The sequence below is a fragment of the Pongo pygmaeus genome, chromosome 10 (genome assembly GCF_028885625.2).
Source record: "Pongo pygmaeus isolate AG05252 chromosome 10, NHGRI_mPonPyg2-v2.0_pri, whole genome shotgun sequence".
In the NCBI taxonomy this organism is placed as follows: Eukaryota; Metazoa; Chordata; class Mammalia; order Primates; family Hominidae; genus Pongo; species Pongo pygmaeus.
Genome location: NC_072383.2, coordinates 111,958,918 through 111,980,887, shown reverse-complemented (window position 1 = coordinate 111,980,887; position 21,970 = coordinate 111,958,918). Strand labels below are relative to the sequence as shown.

Here is a 21,970-nt window from a genome sequence, read left to right as displayed (position 1 = left end):
TTATTATGAAAACTCAAACATAGAAGAGTTAAAAGACTTGTGTGATAGACACACATATTCCTGCCACCCAGACTCTACTGTTTACATTTGGCTGCCTTTGCTTTGTTGTCTGTTTGTCCATGCCTGTCTGTCCATGCCTCCATCTATTCTTTTCTTTTTTTTTTTTTTTTTTTTTTTTTTTTGAGATGGAGTTTTGCTCTGTCACCCAGGCTGGAGTGCAGTGGTGCAATCTTGGCTCGCTGCAGCCTCCACCTCCCAGGTTCAAGTGATTCTCCTGCCTCAGCCTCCCGAGTAGCTGGGATTATAGGCACGTACCACCACACCTGGCTAATTTTGGTATTTTTAATAGAGACGGGGTTTCACCGTGTTGGTCAGGCTGGTCTCAAACTCCTGACTTCAAGTGATCTGCGCGCTTTGGCCTCCCAAAGTGTTGGGATTACAGGCTTGAGCCACCCTGCCCGGCCTAACGCATCCATGTTGATTCTTGATGCACTTCACAGTAAGTGGTGAACATCCGCTTGTGCATGACATTGACTAGAGTTCAGCGTTAAAAACAGAGGGAATTATAATGACATCTGACTCGAGGCAGGGGAGAGGCACCCAGGCAGGTGGACCTGGCTGAAGTTGGAAAAGAAGGTTCCCTTTCCCTGCTGTTTCTGCGTCTGGAAACTTCTGGGGCCACGTCTGGGTAACTTTAGGGTGGGGCCTGCCATCCCACAGGGCAGGCCGGGCTGCTGCAGGCCAGTCTTCCTTAACTGGCCCCCAGCTGGTGCCCTCAAACATTGTTGAGGCTGCATTGTTGTTCTTGTTATTTTATTTATTTATTTTTTGAGACAGAGTCTTACTCCATCACCCAAGCTGGAGTACAGTAGCATGATGTCGGCTTACTGCAACCTCTGCCTCCTGAGTTCAAGTGATTCTCCTGCCTCAGCTTCCCCAGTAGCACACCGCCATGTCTGGCTAATTTTTGTATTTTTAGTAGATACAGGGTTTCACTGTATTGGCCAGGCTGGTCTCGAACTCCTGACCTCAGGTGATCCACCTGCCTCAGCCTCCCAAAGTGCTGGAATTACAGGCATGAGCCACTGTGCTCAGCTGAGATTGCATTGTTGTTGAGGGTGCATTGTTGAGGGTGCATTGTTGTTGAGGGTGCATTGTTGTTGAGGCTGCATTGTTGTTGAGGGTGCATTGCTGTTGAGGGTGCATTGCTGTTGAGGCTGCATTGTTGAGGGTGCATTGTTGTGGCTGCATTGTTGTTGAGGGTGCATTGTTGTTGAGGGTGCATTGTTGAGGCTGCATTGTTGAGGCTGCATTGTTGTTGAGGGTGCATTTTGTTGAGGGTGCATTGTTGAGGCTGCATTGTTGAGGCTGCATTGTTGTTGAGGCTGCATTGTTGTTGAGGGTGCATTGTTGTTGAGGGTGCATTGTTGTTCAGGCTGCATTGTTGTTAAGGCTGCATTGTTGTGTTGGCCACAGACGGGGCGGGGCCTGTGACAGGCAGTGACTCAGCCTCTCTCCCCTCATTCTTCCACAGCTGGAGCCAGACGGACTGCTGGTGTGGGTCCTGGCAGGTGCCCTGGGGCTCAGCCTCGTCTTCTCCCTGGTCTCAGTCCCATTGCAGTGCTTCCAGCTCAGCAGAGTCTACGGCTTCTGCCTGCTCCTCTTCTACCTGAACTTCCTTGTCGTGGCCCTCCTCACTGAATTTGGAGTGATTCACCTGAAAAGCATGTGACTGAAGCCGCTTAGTGCTGTGGCCTCACTGCAGGCAGGAGCCCCGCCCCTGCTGCCGGGGGAGGCCCAGGGACCGGAGCATTTCTGCAAGGCCCTTGTGGGCACGAGAGTGCGGCCCTTGCTGCTGGAGATCTGAGGTCACTGCTGTGAGCTGGGAGAACTGCTCTGTACCTCTTGCTGCCAGCACCCAACAGCCTTGCCGTGGGGACCTTGGAAACCGGGCTTTGCTCTGGACAAAGGGTTCCAGAGAGAAGCTAGAAGTCCCCCTTGAATGACCCCCAGAGCCCCTCTGAGAAGGGCTGGAGTTTGGGGGAAGGGGACGGCTGGGTGTGTTCCAGGCCATGCTGGAGGTACCCCCGAGGCACAGGCACTGCCCGTTCCCCTTGCCTGGGCTTCAGGCCTTCTGGCACCTTCTCAGGACACAAGTGGCTGCCCAACCCTGACTCAGAGAATGAGGGTGGCTTGGACCCCTGGGAATCAGGCTGCCGAGGGCTGAGCTCCAGAGCTGCACCATCTGCCAGAAACAGAATTCGAGACATACTTAATTTTGAATTTCTCCTTGCCATGTTAATAAAGCCAAAAGCAGCGGGTGCCATTCGTGGCAATACACTTCACCGAACCCACTTGCTCCCAAAACGACGCCAGCCCAAGGCACTGCTACGCCAGCAGCTGCCACATGGCATGGTGGCTCAGGCGTTCCCTCCAGGATTCTGCCCCTGACTGTCCACAGACTCCTTTGTGCTGGAACCTGGGCTCCTCCAGCTGCCAAGCAGGAGTCAGTAGGACTGTGCCTGTGCCTCCCTCAGGGGGAGCCCTGGGCGGGGTTCCAAGGCCTGCGAGCTGGGAAAGGACAGATGAGGGGACCTCGTGCCTTCTTGCTGTCATGCAGTGACCCCGCCTTATGTTACCGAAATAAGCAACTCTTAGGTTTGCCTGACTGCCTTATGCTGGTAAAGGGATTCAACTGTCTCTTTTCCAAATAAAAAAAAAAAACTCAAAATTTCAAGTGTAGAGAAAATGACACCCCCAACTTTTACCAGTTCTTCCTCACCTGGGGCCAGTGAGCCTCGGGGTGGGGCTGAAGGCAGGATCAGGAATGGCCATGGCCTTGGATGGGTCCACTCTCCCGACAATACCCAAAGCCACAGAAGTCAAGAGGCAGCAGCCATGTTTACAAAGCAGAGGCTCTTTAATATGCTAGAAATCCAGAGACACAGTGGGTTTTCTAGGAAACAAACCACCAATGTACAAAACCGTACAGCATTGCTCCCGTGATCCGTACAAAATGATTGTCTGCATGGTGGAGTAAGGCTGGGGCTGTGGGAGGGGCAGCGAGGAGCTGAGGAGGGGCACAGTTCTACTGCCGCCACCACCAGGCTGTGCCCCTGGCCAGCAGCGGGTGCCACTTGGGTGCACTCAACTGTGACATCAAAGACGAGAGGGCATCTGAGCTAGATCACATCCCAGGGCCCACAGAGCTCACAGCCTGTGGGGGGACCCCAACTCCCTGCTGGGTGGGGCCAGGCATAACCTGGCCCTAACCTCAATGACAAGGGCATCCAGCCTGGGTGGACTCTCGTCTGTTGACACTGCTGCCATTGGGCATTTGTTGGGTCCTGGCCAAAACCAGGTCCTTTCTCAGGACAGGGTTGGGCCGATGGACACATTAACTTGCTCTGGACAGGGCCGAGATCCCACTCCTCCTGGAATAGGCCCTCCCACCTGGGGGTCTCGACTCCCCTGGGCAGACCCCGGGGCGCTGCTGGCCCCTCCAGGTTTCCACCCCTGGGGAGGAAGGGCCAAGGCGAGGCCCAGATGCTCAGGTCAGAGACTCACACCTTTAGAAGCTGTTCCCTGACCCTTGCTTCCAAAATGCCCATTTCAACACACAAAAGCTAAAAGGCACCCAATTGTGCAATAAAGTTCCCTCTCTGTGAAAGGGAGGGGGTTCTGGCCTGGGGCTCGATGTGGAGCTCCCGGTGATGGCCCATGGCCCTCCAGAGAGGAAGAGGACAAAGCCAGTCTGACTCCCGGGGGAATCACAGTGATTCTCAATAATGTGTTGCTTTCCCAAAGGGCTGTGCTTTAAAAACAAACACCTGCCACTTGTCCAACTCCCCTGACCTGGGAAGGGGGGAAGGGGAGAGCCATGCCGTGCTGGCTGTGGGACCCAGCTTGGCCTTGGAGGTGGTTGGGAGGAGGGGTTGGGGGAACCAGGTACTGCTCCCCTGGGGTCAGGTGCCACCCTGCCCGTTCTGTGGCTGGGAAAAGGACAAGGCCAGAGGGAGCCTCTGTCCACCTGCCTTCTGAAGTCACAGGAAGCAGGCACCAGAGGACCGGGGCTGGCCAGGAATGCCCAGCAGTGCACTCCTTGCCCTCCGCACCCTCCATCGTGCCACTGTGGCTCCTGCTGCAGAACCTGTGCTGTGTTCCGTTCTCTGGCCCAGGGAAGTGGAACCAAAGCGACCTCTGCACTGACCCTGCCTCTGTGGCAGGGTCACTGCAGCTGGCAACCCTCCTACCTCCACCACGCTCAGATGTCATACAGGGCTCCTACAGGGTACCACGGTGGGGGGGGGGGTGGCGACATTAACTGAGGTTCATCTGAACCTACTTCTGCACCAACCGCTCCTGCTACGGAAATCTCTGGTGTTAGCAGAGCCAGGGAGGGTGGCTGGGAACTGGGCCAGGGCCACGGGGCTGCTGCGTCCCACAGGGAGCGTCTCTCTGTGCTGTTCGCTCCTGTTCCTACTGCAGACGTGTGAAGGACCTGGTATCGGCTTTAGCACAATCCTTAATTAACCAAAACGTTGTTTTGCTTGAACGGGTAAATCACAAAAAAGGGGATTTGGTCAAGAGCCCATTGCATGAAGTGGTCTGGGTTGCAGACATCGGCCCCACTTCCTGCCTCATGCCCCTTCCTCCGGGGTCTGGGTCCCCAAGGAGGCCACTGTGGAGGGGTTTTCGCCGACAAGGATTAAGCCAGAGAAGGCTGGGTGGGGGGCTTGCAGAGCCAAGGGAGGAGACTGCTCAGTGTCATCGGTGGCCGCCCGGCACTGGCTCACTGAGCTCTGGCCACATGGGCACAGTCGCCCCAATTCCACTTCCCATTAGATCCTGGGCACTGGTCCCTGAAGAGGTGTTGCGCGACATTATCATAGACACTGAAATACCACCCTGGAGACCAGGAGTTCTTTCCTTCCTAAGTGGTTCTGTCCCTAAAGCAAAACACAGAAACCTGTGGCATGGGCTGCAGGGAGAGGGGGCGGGCACGCCATCAGGTCGGGGGGACATGAGCCTGAAGCAGTAGCAGTGACAGCTTTGGACATGGCCGATGGAGGCCAGCCCACACGGGGGCAAGCCCCGCAGTCGACTGGATCCAGGTGAGGAGTCTCCTTGTGAAGGGGCTTCTGGAGCCTTCCACAGTAGGAAGAGCTCAGACCTGGTGGCCGCACCCCACCCCTCACCAAACTGGCTTCTGGAGTTAAGGAAGACAGAGCAAGGTGGTTATAAACCAAGCCCCATCTTGTCTGTCTTCTTTCTTCCTGTATATAAATATGTGCATATACATGAGTATGTGTACACACACCGCAGTTCCGTACATCGCAGTAGAGTAATACTATTGTGTTATTGCATAGAAGAGACGGCTTTCGGGCGCTGGGCTAGGTAATGGTCTGGGAGCGCTGGCGGCTGCCTGGGGGCTGCTGGGCGGCGGGGGCTGTGCTGCTGCTGAGGTGTCGCTGCTGCTCTTGCTCCCTGGCATGCTCCTCATACCACTCCTGGAGAAGAGAGCAGAAGGGGCGCTGAGGGCTGCACCCCACCCCCTGCCCCGCCCACCCCACAAGGTCACACAGCCCACAGCATCCAGGCTAGAGGGGGCAGGGCTGCCAGCCTCACCCAGCTGGTACTGAAACCCCCGTAACAGGCCCAGAAATGCTGGGAATTTTGAATATGGCCCCAGAGGCAAAAATGACAATGAAATCTTTCCCTAGTGTCTGGAGGCTGGCGCATAACAGCTTCTAACAGGCCCAAGCAGGAACAACCCTCACCCCTTGTTTGTGAGCATAACCTTTTGTCCTTCACTAAAGGGCCCCCCGAGTGACCCCTTTTGAGCTTGGCAGGAATTGTGTCCCTGTTTCACACCCGAGACACCGAGGCTCAGAGCTGTATTGTGCTGAATACCTCACCTGCCTAAGGCCATGATTATAAACTCTGACATTTTCAGGGACTGAGGTATTCAGGTAATTAAGGAATTAAGTATACCCCACACATTTCCTTTTTTTTTTTTTTTTTTTTAGGAGACAGAGACTCACTGTGTGGCACAGGCTGGAGACCAGTGGCGAGGTACGGCTCACTGCAGCCTTCCACTCCTGGGCTCAAGTGATCCTCCCGCCTCAGCCTCCCAAGTAGCTGGAAATACAGGTGTGCACCACCATACCCTACCCTACTTTTTAAAAGACTGAACCATAGACTTTTAGAGCTTCAAGATGGCCTAGTTCTGGTCCCCTTGTTTTACAGAGGGGGAAACTGAGGCCTGGAGCAGATGGACAGGCAGAAGGGCAGAGGCCGAGGGCAGCACACCTCCTTCCAACCACACCTGAATGGGTGCTGCTGCACAGTCATCCCCTTGCACAGACAGGGAGGCACGGAGTGACTTGCCCAAGGTCAAACGCTTCTATTATTTCCATGTCTCTGTAACAGCAAGTTCAGTGAGCCACTACACATCAGCCCAAAGAACACTGCCTGAGTCTCTTGTGTTCCTGGAGAATGTGTAAGCTGCTCTGGGGACAGCACCCCCTGCTTTTCAGGCATGGAACCTGGTTGTCACTGTTTTAGTGAAACAGAAGGGCTTCAAGCTATTAGAATGCCAGAAAACAGAGCAAAGCCACCATAGCTGGTGGGGGAGAGGCTCCCCGGAGCCCTGGCAACCCTGAGGTGGTTGAGAAGACCCTGCAGGGCTCATGTGCTGGTGGCCCATGGTCTGGAAGGCACCGTGCCAAATGCCAGCCCACACGGTGCTTTGTGAGATATTTTCCTTAGCTGCCAATATGTAAAGATTGGGAGGTCATGCAAAAAAAAGAAAAACATCTGCCTTTTTTTTTGAGACAGAGTCTGGCTCTGTCACCCAAGATGGAGTGCAGTGGCATGATCTTGGCTCACTGCAACCTCTGCCTCCTGGAGTCAAGTAATTCTCCTGACTCAGCCTCCTCAGTAGCTGGGATTACAGGTGCACGGAACCAGGCCTGGCTAAATTTTATATTTTTAGTAGAGACAGAGTTTCCCCATGTTGGCCAGGCTGGTCTCGAGCTCCTGGCATCAAGTGATCCGCCTGCCTTGGCCTCCCAAAGTGCTGGGATGACAGGCGTGAGCCACCGTGCCTGGCCTGCCTTTTCTTAAATTAGAAGCCAAGGTGGCAGAATTGCTTGAGGCCAGGAGTTTGAGACCCCAGCAAGACCTCACTGCTGCAAAAATAAGATAATTAGGGTGTCACGGTGCACACCTGTAGTTCCAGCTGCTTGGGTAGGCTGAGTGGGGAGGATCACTTGAGCCCAGGGGTTGGAGGCTACAGTGAGCTATGATCGCGCCACTGGACTCCAGCCCAGGTGACCGAGCGATACCATCTCTAAAACAAAACAAAACAAAACAAAACACACCCAATTATGAAAAATCCCAAGCAGTCCCAGCCTGGCCAACATGGTGAAACCCCGTCTCCACTAAAAATACAAAAATTAGCCAGGTGTGGTGGTGTGTGCCTGTAGTCCCAGCTACTCGGGAGGCTGAGGCAGAAGAATCGCTTGAACCCAGGAGGCAGAGGTTGCAGTGAGCCTAGATCGTGCTGCTGCACTCCAGCCTGGGAGACAGAGCGAGACTCCATCTCAAAACAAAACACCAAGCGGCCCGACCGCAGTAGGGCCTTCTTCCTATTGGGCAGCACTCACTGGGGCTGGGAGGAGGCTGTGTCCCCTTTGGACAGGCACATCCTGGAGCTGGGAGGAGGCTGTCTCCTTTGGACAGGCACATCCTTGCCAGTTCACCACGGTCTTTCCTCTTTGCTCACTGTGTTTATTGCTACACGTTTGAGTTTGCAGCTGACTCAGAGTAAGAGATGGAGAGGAGGTTCTGGAGAATTCATAAGGGGCAGGGACATATGGTGGCAGGCAGGCAGGAGAGCTGCCTCTGCTGGGCACGAGTCAAGGGTTCAAGGCTAAGTGAGCTCCGCTCAGGTTCCACACAACCCCAGCAGTGGTCCCGATGGATGGTCCGCATCACTCTACCAGCCTTCTCCCTCTACTCAGAGGGCCGGAGAGCAGGTCCCGGCCCCTCCCAGGATGTAGCTTGGGGGAGGATTCGCAGCGTGGTTGGCCAGGCTCCTACCTGGATCTCCTCCTGGTACATCTTCAGGCTCAGGTCGCTCTTGGTCCTTGATCGCCGTCCCAGAAATACCATGGAATGTTGCTAAGGAAGAGCAGAGGCTGCAGGGCTCGGCTGCAGATGTTCCGGTCCCACCCCTGGTGCCACAGTTGGCCTCTCCCACTTCTCTGGCTTTTGCAACTGTGTCACTCAAAATGTTACCAATATCTGAGGGAAGGGATTACACCACCCACACTGAAACCTTCCTCCCTCCTTTGGACCGGGGCCTGGGCTCCTCACCTGGTATCTCTCCATCTGGGAGAGGGTCTCCAGCAGCCGGGTGACATCCGAGGAGGCCCCCCGTGCCTCCCGGTAGAGCTCCAGGACGGCAACCAGCTCTTCTTTGGAGATTTCCTTCTCAAGGGTGATGCCACCATCAACTGCAGGGATGGAAGGCGGGTGTGGGAAAGGCCCGGGGCTGGAGCTGCCAACCTGGCTGGGTCTCGTACCTCTTTGCCCCCCTCCGCAGGGGTCTTAAGGTTCTCTCTCTAAACTGACACTGACACTGCATTGGTGTCCTGCTCTCCTCCTTGGCCCTCCCTTCCCTTCCCCTCCCTCTGCTATGATGTCAGGAGCGCAGGTCTAGCTGGCAGCTGTTACAGGGCCAGAGGGTTTCAGGAAGGGGCCTCTAAGCACAGAGAAAATGGTCAGATGGTCTGATAGCACAGAGATCTGAGGATGAGAAGTAACAAGTGTGGGCACAGGGTTTTCTGTTTCTTTTAAGAGACAGGGTCTCACTCCGCTGCCCAGGCTGGAGGGCAGTGGTGTGATCATGGCTCACTGCAGTCTTGACCTCCTGGGCTCAAGAGATCAAGTACGGACAGTTTTGATGGAGAATTTGGGAAGAAGGGACGGTCAGTATGCAGAAAGCTGTGCAATCTGGGAAAAGTGAGGCAATCACTAAAGCCAGCACCATCCAGTTGCAGCAGGAATACGATTCGCCTGTGCCATAAACAATATTTACACCATTTAAATCAAGAACCGTAGTGTGAACCTATTATTGAGAAACGTGGAGATGACTAACAGAAGAAATAGCTAAGAAGGAGAAGCCTCTGGAGGACGGGAGGGAAAAGCAGGGCAGGGGCTGCTGCTGCCACATAAGCCTTTCTCTACTTCTTGATTTTTCTCCAACTATGACATGCTCTGTCTTATTTTAAAGTTAGATCATGTTTTCTGACATTAAATATTTGAAAATCAATGCAAATACAAGATCTAGAGAGACAAGCCAGATAGATAAGCTGGACAACCAGACAGAAGAAAAATGACAGCCTGATGGCTGGGTGGACAGCCACCCAGACAGACAGACAGAGCTGGGTAGGCGGCAGACATCAAATGCCCAAGGCATCATCCCTGCACAAACCTTCCGAGTCCTGGTTCTTGCGGCTGTAGTTCATTCGGAAGACGAAGGCCTCGAGGATAAAGGCGACAATGATCGTCATCACCACCTGGCCAGGGATAGGGAGGGAGGGGCAGAGGCAGGGGAGGAGGGTGGGTAGGTGTCCGTGGCTGCGCAGCCCACGCCCAACAGAGCCCGGCCAGATGGGACCCGGCCCCACTCCCTGACGCTGCAGCCTGAAGAGCAGGGGCAGCTGGTGACGTGGAAGACGAAGGACAAAGAGCATTCTGTAGCCCGGGACCTACCATGGTCACAATGTAAAAGGTCATGAAGTAGAGGCGGCTCCAGTGGGAGGTCTGAGAGGTGACGCCTTCCTGGAGACCGAGGGAAGCAGCCAGTGAGGGGGTGCCCACGCAGGGCAGGTGCCCGTCTACACAGGCTGCTCCATGGCCCCGGCTCTTCGCAGACCCCACCCTGACTTGTGGCTGCTTGTGAGAGACGGAGGAGAGGAAGCTTGCCCCTCTGGGCCTAACACTAATTCCTGACTAATTCCTGACTGCTGAAGGAGCCCCAGCCACTCCCCTGGACGGCTGGATCCAGAACCAGGGCAGCCTTTATCCCAGTAGGGCTGGGAGTCGGGAAAGTTTCAGGAATGGAATGAAGAGATCAGCAATGCTCGCCACATTGTCACTACAGGGAAAAGTCATCTCTACAGTGGGCGAGACAGGACAGAGACCCAGAGTCTAAGTGGCATCTCCTGGCTGCTGGGGACGTGCAGGGAGACGGGAGTGACAGCCGAGTCCAGCCAACGCTGGGAGGGGTGGCTCCTGGGGCCCAGCCACCCTGTGGCCTCCCCACTGAACACCAACACAGCGTGACTCAAGACCCCCAGCCCTGCAGGCCACGGGAAGAATGATAGACTCTGGGTCGGGGGAGACCCAGTGCCGACCCCAGGGCTGGCGGGAAGACACCCCCGGAGCTGCCCGAGCTCTTACCATGATGATGTACCAGTTGTTGACAACTGTGAGCTCAAACAGGGTCACTGCCGAGGGAAGACAGAAAGAAGCATCCTGATGAGACCTCACTTCAAAGTCAATTTCAAGTGGCCTCTTGCCACCTATCCTGGGTGCCATGTGCTAAGATGAGGGGGTCACCATATGACCGCTTGGGTTGTGAGCTCCAGGAAAGACCAGGCAAGGCACTCCTAGGGCGCCGGCTCCACAGGACATCATGGCCTGCCCCCAGGAGAACATACCCTCTGCCTCGGCAGCCTGTGCCACACCAGACCATCTGGATCTTACTGGGTGCAGATCTGGGGTGTCATGGGGGCACACCCTTTTTCTGGAGAGGCAGTTTGGCTGTGTTCGCCTCTTCATGGGAGTGGGCAGAGGGCTGTGGGCAGTCTGAGCCAGGGGGCAGTGCAGCTGCAGCAGCAGTGGTGTGGCACAGTGCAAGTGGCACTGTGATGAGGGGACCCCGCCCAGCTAAGGCTTGCAACTCTTGTCCTCCCCGGTACTGAGAAAATATCAGGAAAGAGTGGAATCAGGCAACTGAGTGAGCCCCGAGATCCAGCCTGGACTGTACTGCCAAGGCTGGGCAGACCAAGTCCTCCACCTGGGCCAGGGAGGCTTCCAGAAAGTGTGGCCCTCGGTGCTGGAGGGAGAGGCCCAGACACTTGCTACAGCACCTCTGGGACCCGTGGTGACAAGGGTGGGGTCCCCAGGGAATGTGTCCCCTGTGATTTTTCCCACTCACCAAAGCTGTTGAGGATGTTGTCAAAATTATTGAGATAATAGTAGCCTTCCTCCACCACAGTCCTGTTGCCCACGGTGTGGTTGCGCCAGCGGTAGGCATCTGCCACTGTACTCGTGCTGGCCGGAGCACAAGGGAGAAAGGAGGGAGGGTCACAAGGCGATCAGTCACCTCCAGAGAGGACAGAAGTCTGAAACAAACCGAGTTCTGGCCAAGGATCCTTCTGTTCTGCCCGCAGCCTGGTTTCCTGCCTAACCCTCTCCACCTCATGCCTGGGTCCCTGCTGGAGGAATGCCCTTGGCTATTCCTGCCTGCTGGGCTTGGCGGGAGCCCCTGGCCAGCCTGACCCACCTCTGTCACCTGGAAGTTGTGTGCTGCAGGCGGGGCCTTCCCTCTTCACCATTGCCTGCCGGGGAGGGAGGAGAGGCAAGGGCCTCCTCTGCACCTGCCCCATCTAGGATCTGCTGTTGAGGCTGGACACTAGGCCACAGCCCCAGGGAAGGAATTCCCTACTGGGGCTTCCCCAATACTTGGCCTGAGCAAGTATTTGAAAAGGTTGGCCCTGTTTTGAGGGGCTCTTATTTGCCACTTTCCTTCCAGTTTTTTATAACTGTTCTGTTAATATCCATGCTAATGTTTAGAAAAGTCTAGTGCTTGGGCCACCAGGGAGCCTCCTCTCACACGCACACATCAGACGCACGAGTGAGGTCTGGAGCTTGCACTAAGCTCCCTGGTGACTGCAATGTGCTCTAAAGTCTGGGACCCACTGCTATAGGCTTCTGGTTCCAGACCAAGCTTGACACTCAAACTGGGTCTCAAAGCTACCAGTGTCTTCGTAAAACTGTTTTTTCATCGGTGCTTGAGGCTGTAAAGACCAAATGTAAGAGGACTCTCTGAATTGAGGATGAATGAATGGCAGTGTGTGGTGATTTCACTGTGGCGGCTCAGGAGAAAGGGAGTGCTCATGGGAGATTTCACTCTCTGCTCTCCATCCCTGAGCACCATGACCTTCCTGCACGTGTCCGTCTTATCCTACGATGCTGTCCCGAGAAGACTGGTCTTGGCCCAGGTCCCCAACCACTCCAGGAGAGAAGTGGGAGGAAGCCATGGGACTCGACCTTGGGACCCAGGCTACTGTGGGGGTGGCCTCCAGCCCTTGGCAGAGGGTAAGCTGACAGCTCCCAACCCTGCCTGGGGGATGGAGAAACAGGGACCCCGAGTCCAGGCCCCTCATTTAGCTCACTGCACTCAACTAAGCCCTGAAAGCAAAGCAAGTGGTTGCTTAGAGAGGAACATCCCCGAGGACCCCAAGGCCACAAGGACACCAATCCTGGCCCTGGCCAGCCCTCTGCCCGGGAAACGCAGGCTGCCTGGGGCTGGGTGGGGCCTACTCACTTGCAGCAGTTGGGGAAGACGATCCCGCAGAAGAACTCCATGCCCACGATGGCGAAGGAGTAGTAAAAGATGAGCAGGGTGAGGCCCAGGCTGTGGGGCGACAGGGGCAGGGTGACGCGGGGCCGGCAGGAGGGAACGGCTCCTCTACAGCCCCGGCCTCCTCGGACCCATGGGGCTGACTGCAGGGCCATGCCCCTGGTCGGTTCACCAACTGGAAAGTGCCTGCGGGGAAGGGGCCTCGTGGGGCAGCTCTGGGGTGAAAAACAGCTCAAGTCAGGACGCTATGAACAAATGCCCCTTTCCCAGAGATTCACCCCTTACCTGTGAAGGTAGACTCACAGGTGACCCCTTACCTGTGAATGTAGACACAGGTGGTAAGCAAGTTGACAGCTCCCTGCCCTCCCTACTAAATATGTCAGACAGGTCAGTGGAGAAAAATGGTGCCCAGGAGACCTGTGGTGGTCAAGATTCCAGGCTCCTTGGAGCCCCATCAGGCCCTCGATTGCAGTCCTTTGTGGAACTCCTTTCCCCCGACTGCCACTCGGCTCCCGCCCCCACGGGGCACTGCCACACGGCACCTGGACCTGCAGGCCAGGGTGGGGGCTGGCAGTACCTGGCCATCCGGGGCAGCAGCTCGAACATGGTGTCCAGCACGTTGCGGTAGCGCTCCTTCAACTTAAACAACCTGAGCGAGGAGGACACCCGTCACCTCCACACACAGGCGCATGCCTCAGCCCCCGCCCTCTGAAGATGCCGGCCCCACCTTCCACACGCCAAGCGGTGAAGACAGGTGAGGGCCTCTCCTCCACCTGCGTCCACTCCCTTGGGCGCCACCAACCCTGAGCTTGGCTCAGGTGACATGCATGAGGGAAGGGATGGTGGCAGCCCCAGGACACCGGCTGGGCGGGGTCCTTCCACGAAGAGGAGCAGGGCCAGGCCGCATCTCCTTGCAGTAGAGCTGCAGGCTCAGACAGGAGCAAGGCCTTGCTCCTGGGAAAGACGGGGGAGAAGCCCATGTGCCCCAGGGAGCGGGGGCAATGGAGCTCACCAGTGAAGAAGGGTGGCAGGGGGTGGGACGGTGGTGGACACTCAGGCGCAGCCCCAGGCCACCCCCACACGCCAAGGGGGTAGGCTTTTCCTCCATAGACGCCACCACCCCTCCCCGCACCTACCCCACCTGTCCCGCCTTGGGAGAGGATGGGGCGGACGTGGATGGGGTTGCAGCTGGAGGGTCAGGAGGCAAGCCCAGGCTCTAAGGGCACAGGACCTCGGGACCCCTCATTAGGAAGAGACACCGTCAGTGCGGCAGGCTCGCCTGGGACTTTCTCCAGTGTCCCTGGGAAACCAGTGGGACCCACACAAGGGTTTTTCTCCATAAGACGATGAGCCAGAAAAGCACGCGGGGCCCCTGAAAGGCCCTTCCAACTCTCAGACCTGTGGCTCTGTGATCTGTGACTGAGCATATGGGCTCCTGTGGCCGGTGCAATGTCACCTCGGGTGGGGTGCACATGAGTCATGGGCTGGGTTTCTCTGCCCAGAGGCGCTTGGTGCAGTGAGGGGAGGGGCACAGGCAGCCTGCACACCCTCAGGGATGGGGATGGTGGCCCCATGGTGCTTCTGCAGGGGGTGATATCTGTGACTCTGGCTTGTGAACCTTCTGGCTCATTCTGGGTCACTTCCCGAATCAATCCTGGGTCACTTCCCGAATCAATCCTGGGGCATTCCCACCCTCCCTCTCTTTCTCCCTCTCTGTCTCCGGCTCTGTCCTGCCCCATCACCTCAGCAGCTGGAGGGGGCGCAGGACCACGATGAAATAGAAGGGCTCCATGTTGAGGGCCAGCGCCAGCAGTCCCAGGAAGGCGAACACTGTCACGGAGAAGTCGAACCTGCAGGAGGGGAGAGGCCAAGGTCCACCCTGTGGCCCTGAGCCTACCTGCACCTGCTCCCCTCCCTGGCCCTGTGCACAGCCACCCTCCCACGGAGCCCAGACACAGCAACAGCAACAGGAACCAGCCGGCTGCGGGAAGAACTTCCTGCCACCCTGGGGTTTCAAGGTGGCCAGGCCCTGTCCCAGCATGCGTCTCACAGGTCAGGCCTCAGTGCTCTGACTCCAAGGCCAGAAATGCCTGGGAACCCCTCCAAAGGGCCCCGTGCTGGTCTAACGACAAGAAGGAAAGAAGCCCTGGCCTCCGCAGCCCTGGAGACAGGCCTCGTCTTCTGCTCAACAGACATCTGGTTACACACTGCAGACCAGCCTGACCCCAAGGAACTTTTTGAGGGAAGAGAGCAGGCCCTTCCAGTGAGATTCTCATCAGGAGAACAGCTCGCCCTGCCCCAAGCCAGAGGACCCTCTCTCCTCTCCAGACACGCAGGGCACACACGTGCTGTCGGCTCCTCCCAACTCTGCTCTGCGTGTTAACCCGCTCACCCTCGCGGCCCACTCTGCGTGTTAACCCGCTCACCCTCGCGGCCCACTCTGCGTGTTAACCCGCTCACCCTCGCGGCCCATTCTGCGTGTTAACCTGCTCACCCTTGTAGTCCACTATGTGTGTTAACCTGCTCACCCTCACGGCCCAAGACCTTGTGAGTGCAGCCTGACTTCACAGGCCGGTTAACTTGAACAGGGCAGGGAAGTGACCTCCCACGCTCTGGGGAATAGGGAGAAGGGCCACGTGGGTCTCATTACTGCTGATCAAGGAAGGTGGGGGAGCATTCTTCTCTGTGGGCATTGTGGTTTTTATGGAAGAGAAAAAAGTTTAATGAGTCAGGAAGAGCCAACCAGCCTATGGCACCTCAAGAGGCCAATTCCAGAAGGACTGGCGTGGGTGGTCTGAGAGGCTTCAGACAAGGGCCTGACCCTGGGGAGTTCCTGAGCTGTGGGCAGGGCTGCTTGAGGGAGACACAGGCCTCGGCCCATCCTCAGACCTTCCCTCTGCGATTCCAGAAATGGCCCGGGATCAGGGTGTGCAGAGAAGGGTCTGGGGTCATCCTCAGAGTCTCAGCTTTGGGTCAGAAACATGCTGTCCACTCACAAGTTCCATCCGGAAGACAAGTACTCCACAGGGCCCAGGCCGGCAACCTTCAGGAACAGCTCCACCCCATAGACTGTGGATAGAAGGAGTCCATCGGCAGCAGCCCCGCCACATCCTCCCCCATGCTCGGTCTCCTCTTTGAGGCTCCTCTGCAGTCTGCAGCCTCCCTGCTGGTCATGTGCCCTCCAGGTTGAGCCCAGGCCTCAGTCATGCCCCAGCGTGAGAGCAGGTGCTCCAGGAGAGGGCCCAGATGGTGGCCAACCGGGTAATCTGCTTAAGAGAAACTGGCCAGGCATAGGGGTTCATGCCTATCATCCCAGCACTTTGGGAAGCCAAGAGAGGAGGATCACTTGAGCCCAGGAGTTGGAGACCAGCCTGAGCAACATAGTGAGACCCCATCTTTACAAAAAATACGAAAATTAGCCAGGCATGGTGGCGCTGTGTGCCTGTAATCCCAGCTATTTGGGAGGCTGAGGCTACTTGGGATCCCTTGAGCCCAGGAGGTTGAGGTTGCAGTGAGCTATGATCACGCCACTGCACTCCAGCTTGGGCGACAGAGAAAGATCCTGCCCAAAAAAAGAGAGAAATCCTCCCTTCCTGTCTCTGGGCAAGGCCCAGCTAACCATCTGTCCATCCAACAGGTGTGTCCCGACCACCCCTTCCACCTTGGGCCTTGCACTGGGTAGCAGGTGTGCAACAGTGACGAGTGCAGGGCAACCCTGGGGGCACAGAGCTTATCAGTTCGGTGGGAGGAAAGACGCCAACAGGGAATGACAACACAGTGTGCTCTGACTTGATAGAAAGAGCAGGAAAGTCAGGCAGAGGTTAGGGGGAGACACCACCAGGCAGAGGAAACCCCTGTGCACAGCCCAAAGGCAGGCGAGAGCAGCAGGGAGCAGAGGCCGCTGAGGAGCGCGACAGTGTGCAGTGGGGGACACGGAGCTGGCAAGCAGCAGGGCTGCAGAGCCGAGTGGAGGGCCACACACGCCTAGGATCTGGGCTCCATCCAGAGGGCAGTGGACAGCCACGAAAGAGTTTTAAACGGGGACAAGATGGAATCAGACTGATTACTCTGTCTCTTTATAGTTTCCTGTTTTAGAGAAGAACCATGAGGTTCTACACTGAATGAAAGTTCTCCCAGACAATTTCAAAATAAGCAGTCCAGCAAAGCCATGTCGGAAACTTACTAGTTAGAAAGACGAGGTAACTCCAGGGCACGTGCTTGGAGAAGAAGTTCCCACCTGTAAGACAGAGAAGTAGCAGCTCACAGGCAAGCCAGGTGTGCCGGCCAGGACATGGCCAGTCCCCGAGCGGGGCTCACCTTTCAGCATAAATGTCTCCACGAGGATCCAGACCCCGTTGACTGCCACCACCAAGTCTGAAATACACAGGCCCGTAAAAGACAGAGAAATAACAGTGGGGCTTAGAAATCTGCAGGTCGCAGCTGCAGTCCCTGGTTAACTTCCTGGAGCTCTACGGGATGGGGAAAACAGGGCTGCTCCACACACCCATTTGATAGGGAACTTCTTTCTGCTCAGTGCTCTTACCAAGGGAGCTAAATCAACCAGTGTTTTCACCTAGAAACAGCTATAAATTTCTAAAAACACTCCCTCTGTCACTGTATGTATGAATACCAGTTATGATGTAGAGATTATTCCAGATTGATGTAAAAGATGGACAATATACAAGGCATTCAAGTATTGAAAACACTTGTTTTCCCCTAGAGACTTCTAATTTTCAAATAATTGCATGAACTCTTTAGAAAAACTGCATATGCATTAAGCCATTTGCCTAGCAATCCCACTTTCCAGAAACCATCCCAATGATGCACTAGCAAAAATATAAGATGTATCTGAAAGCTACTCACCGTAGCACTATTTGTGATAGCAAAACACTGGCAACAATCAATGATCATCAGTAGGGGACTGGTTGAACAGACTATGATACATTCATAAACTGGCATACTTTAACCATAAAAAAGAAACACAGGCTAGGTACAGTGGCTCACACCTGTAATCCCAGCACTTTGAAAGGCTGAGGCAGGCGGATTGCGTGAGTCCAGGGGCTCAAAACCAGCCTGGGCAACACAGGGAGACCACATCCCTACAAAAAATAAAAATAACTAGCCAGGTGTGGTAGTGTGCACCTGTGGGCCCAGGTACTCAGGAGGCTGAGGTGGGAGGATCGTTTGAACCCAGGAGGTCAAGGTTGCAGTGAGCTACGCTTGTGCCACTGCATTCCAGCCTGGGTGACAGAGCAAGACCCTCTCTCTAAGAGAGAAGAAAGAAAAGAAATGAGGTACATTTCTACATATTACTTTTTTTTTTTTTAAGACAGGGTTTTATTGTTACCCAGGCTGAAGTGCAGTGCGGCGTGATCTTGGCTCACTGCAACATCCACCTCCTGGGCTCAAGCAGTCCTCCCACCTTAGCTTCCTGAGTAGCTAGGAACACAGGTGCACACCACCACGCCAGCTAATTTTTGTATTTTTTGTAGAGATGGGGTTTTGCCACATTGCCCAGGCTGGTTTTGAACCCCTGGGCTCACGCAATCCACCTGCCTCTGCCTTCCAAAGTGCCAGAATTACAGGTGTGAGCCACCACACCCAGCCTCATTTCTACATATTACGGTCTCCAGGGCGTATTGTTAACTGCAAAAAGCCAGGTGGCAGAAAAAAGTGCATAAAATATGCTATTGTTTAAGACAGATATATTGATAGGTATCCAACTTACAGGTTTTAAACAATGGAAGAAGCCATACATAAAAGTTGCCCACTGTGGGAAGTGACAGGGATATAAACTAAACTTCCTTCAATATACTTTTTTTGGTAGAACTGACTTGGAACCATGTAAGTATTTTACATAATTTTTTTTTTGCTTTTTCTTGAGATGGAGTCTCACTGTATTACCCAGGTTGGAGTGCAGTGGCACCATCACAACTCACTGCAACCTCTGCCTCTCAGGATCAAGTGATCCTCCTGCCTCAGCCTCCCAAGTAGCTGGGACCACAGGCGTGCATAGCTAATTTTTTCTATTTTTGGTAGAGATGGGGTTTCACCACATTGCTCAGGCTGGTCTCAAACTCCTGACCTCAAGTGATCTGCCCACCTCGGCCTCCCAAAGTGTTGGGATTACAGGCATGAGCCACCATGCCCAGCCCTAATTTACATAATTATGAAACAAAATTTGGGTTTTTTTTTTCTTGAGATGGGGGGATCTCACTCTGTTGCCCAGGCTGGAGTGCAGTGGCGTGATCACGGCACACTGCAGCCTCAACCTCCCCAGGCTCAGGTGATCCTCCCACCTCAGCCTCCCAAGTAGCTGGGACTACAGGTGTGAGCCACCACACCCAGTTAATTTTTGTATTTTTTTTTTTTTGTAGAGACAGGGGTCTCACTATGTTGCCCAGGCTGGTCTCAAACTCTTGGGCTCAAGTGATCCACCCGCCTCGGCCTCCCGAAGTGCTGGGATTTTAGGTCTGAGCCACCACACCTGGCCATAAAACAAAATTAAATGCCAAAAGCAATCCCCAAAAATAAAAAATAACATGGCATAAAGAAATCCAAATGTGTAGGCCGGGCGCAGTGGCTCATGCCTGTAATCCTAGCACTTTGGGAGGCCAAGGCAGGTGGATCAACTGAGGTCAGAAGTTCGAGACCAGCCTGGCCAACATGGGGAAACCCCGTCTCTATTAAAAATACAAACAAATTAGCCGGGCATGGTGGTGGCCGCCTGTAGTCCCAGCTACTTGGGAGGCTGAGGCAGGAGAATGGTGTGAACCCGGGAGGCAGAGCTTGTAGTGAGCCGAGATCACACCACTGCACTCCAGCCTGGGCGACAGAGTGAAACTCTGTCTCAAAAAAAAAAAAAAAAAAAAAAAAAAAAAATTAGCCGGGTGTTGGTGGGCACCTGTAATCCCAGCTACTCGGGAGGCTGAGGGAGGAGAATTGCTTGATCCTGGGAGGTAGAGGTTGAAGTGAGCCAAGATCGCGCCAGTGCACCACAGCCTGGGTGACAGAGACAGAGTGAGACTCTGTCTCAAAAAAAAAGAAAGAAATCCAAATGTGTATCCAGTTGGTGACATGTCCACATGGAGAGGAACTATCCCAGGTGACCTTAAAACACAAGGCCAAGCACAGTGGCTCACACCCGTACTCCCAGCACTTCGGGAGGCCAAGGCAGGAGAATGGCTTGAGGCCAGGAGCTTGAGACCAGCTTGAGCAACATGAGGCTACCCGTCTCTACAAAAAATTAAAAAATTAGCCAGGTGTGGTGGCATGCACCTGTGGTCCCAGCTACTCAGAAGACTGAGGTGGGAGGATGGATTGAGCCTGGGAGTTCAAGGCTGCAGTGAACCATGACTGTGCCACTAGGGCACCAGACCTAAGTCTTTGTCTCAAAACAAACAAACAAAAAAACCCACAGTAATCTGAATATACATCCTTGGAATGATGTTTCTAGTAATTACATCATTGGGATTGCGTTGCAATTGTTATCCTGGGACTGTGAGACAAAGCAAATGAATAACTGTGCCAGTGTAGTTGGAAACCTGGATATTTATTTTTTTTCTTTGTTGGTGTCTGATTGTCTTCAAAGACAACCTGGATTTTAAGATTGAGAATCTAGGCCGGGCACGTGGCTCACGCCTGTAATCCCAGCACTTTGGGAGGCTGAGGCAGGTGGACCACCTGAGGTCAGGAGTTCGAGACCATCCTGGCCAACATGGTGAAACTTCATCTCTACTAAAAATACAAAAATAGCTGGGCGTGGTGGCACACACCTGTAATCCCAGCTACTCAGGAGAGTGAGACAGGAGAATCACTTAGAACCCGGGAGGCAGAGGTTGCAGTGAGCAGAGATCAAGCTAGCCTGGGCGACAGAATGAGACTCTGTCTCAAAAAAAAAAAAAAAAAAAAAAAAAAGGATTGAGAATCTAGACGTGTAAGATTGATGAAATCAGTCTTACACATCTAGATTCTTAATCTTAAAATTGCTGTAGGCCTGAATGTGAAGTATTAGCATGAACGCACAACAGTTTATCTTTAAAAAAAACAAAACCCTAGTTCTGTCCATGGAAAGGCCTAGAAACAATGACCAACCCAAGCAATGAGCACCCAGCACCTCGAATTGTGTCTCTAACACCATTTCCTACTAAAAGGAACCAGAGCTCCTTGGAAAGACCAAATTGGATCAAGCCTCTAGGTTAGTACTGTCCAAGGAAATTTTCTGTGACAATAAAAATTTTCTTATCTGCACCATCCAATTGGTAGTCATTAGCCATTTGTGGCTATTAATCACTTGAAATGTGACAGCTAAGCTGAATTTTTCATTTTAATTAGCTTAAATGTAAATTGCCACACGTGGCCAGTGGCTTCCACACTGCACAGAATGGTTCTAGACAGAACTACCAAATTCCAGGAAAAGGCAACAGAGGAACATACAAAACCCAAATCCTGCTTCCTCACCTAAATGAGGTGAGGAAGAGGAGCCTATAGATTAAAACAAACTCAAGAGACATATCGATCAGTCAACTCTGTGGTTCTGGAATTTGCTTCCAAAAAATCTAGGTCTAGAGAGGATGATGAGCCGGAGTGAAGATACAGATGGGTGATGGGCACGGGGATGCACGTGGTAATGTTCTCTCCGCTTTTATACATGCTGGGAATTCCCCACAATAAAAAGTCAAACACAGGACTCTAGGACCAATCTCTTGCCTCTCCCGCTTCTAGAACAGCAAAGGACTCAGGGGGAAAGTGTCCTAGAGTGGAGATATTTCACACTTACACATGAAATACTGGAAGGCCTTGGACTTCACAAGGATATTAATGCCTATTTGAAGAAAAGACAAGTTAAAATGTAAATTTATGCACTTGTTCCCCCTACCGCATCCTTTATTATTATTATCTCTTTCTGGGCAGGTGCAACCACCTACCACATTCTTCGTGCATGCAGGTAAGCATGGTCTTTACCCCAGAGGTGAAGAAACGAGGGTCCTGCTCAAAGAGTGGTACCCACGCTTTTGCTCAGACCCCCAGACAAGACTGCACTGACTACAGCTGCTCTGGGGGGAGCCTGAGCAACCTGGAACCGAGATAGAGCAGGACAAAGCTCTCCTGATCACTGCTGAAACTGGCATGAAATTAAGGGGCAATTGTCAGGTAAATAATACGAGCACCCAATTTCAAATTTTCAAACTTTACACTACACAAGCATTATTCAAGGGGTCATGCAAAGTAAGTATACATCCTGCCATAAGAGGAGGGCAAAAATATATTATCGGGGTCAGGCACAGTGGCTCACGCCTGTAATCCCAG

The 21,970-nt window shown here is 54.0% G+C and overlaps 2 protein-coding genes across 5 annotated transcripts in view; one reads left to right on the top strand and one right to left on the bottom strand.

Moving 5' to 3' along the window:
• The window catches only part of SLC8B1 (solute carrier family 8 member B1), a 37,672-nt gene extending 34,941 nt beyond the window's left edge, over nucleotides 1-2,731 (top strand). For all 3 annotated transcript variants that reach the window (XM_054443781.2, XM_054443780.2, XM_054443779.2), the window contains one exon: nucleotides 1,535-2,731. In XM_054443781.2, the coding sequence (XP_054299756.1) occupies nucleotides 1,535-1,732 (198 nt within the window). In that variant the 3' untranslated portion in view covers nucleotides 1,733-2,731. The remainder of the gene's footprint in view (nucleotides 1-1,534) is intronic.
• A 170-nt stretch (nucleotides 2,732-2,901) lies between these two features.
• TPCN1 (two pore segment channel 1) overlaps nucleotides 2,902-21,970 on the bottom strand; it is a 77,019-nt gene continuing 57,950 nt past the window's right edge. The window contains exons 16-29 of one of the 2 annotated variants that reach the window (XM_054443769.2): nucleotides 21,441-21,485; nucleotides 16,979-17,035; nucleotides 16,845-16,898; nucleotides 15,658-15,730; nucleotides 14,404-14,511; nucleotides 13,239-13,310; nucleotides 12,626-12,715; nucleotides 11,234-11,349; nucleotides 10,474-10,520; nucleotides 9,784-9,852; nucleotides 9,503-9,587; nucleotides 8,383-8,522; nucleotides 8,107-8,187; nucleotides 2,902-5,510 (exon numbers count right to left, since the gene is read on the bottom strand). In XM_054443769.2, the coding sequence (XP_054299744.1) occupies nucleotides 5,394-5,510; nucleotides 8,107-8,187; nucleotides 8,383-8,522; nucleotides 9,503-9,587; nucleotides 9,784-9,852; nucleotides 10,474-10,520; nucleotides 11,234-11,349; nucleotides 12,626-12,715; nucleotides 13,239-13,310; nucleotides 14,404-14,511; nucleotides 15,658-15,730; nucleotides 16,845-16,898; nucleotides 16,979-17,035; nucleotides 21,441-21,485 (1,154 nt within the window). In that variant the 3' untranslated portion in view covers nucleotides 2,902-5,393. Of the gene's footprint in view, nucleotides 5,511-8,106; nucleotides 8,188-8,382; nucleotides 8,523-9,502; nucleotides 9,588-9,783; nucleotides 9,853-10,473; nucleotides 10,521-11,233; nucleotides 11,350-12,625; nucleotides 12,877-13,238; nucleotides 13,311-14,403; nucleotides 14,512-15,657; nucleotides 15,731-16,844; nucleotides 16,899-16,978; nucleotides 17,036-21,440; nucleotides 21,486-21,970 lie in introns of those variants that run through there. The other variant, XR_008492915.2, reaches the window with a different exon arrangement.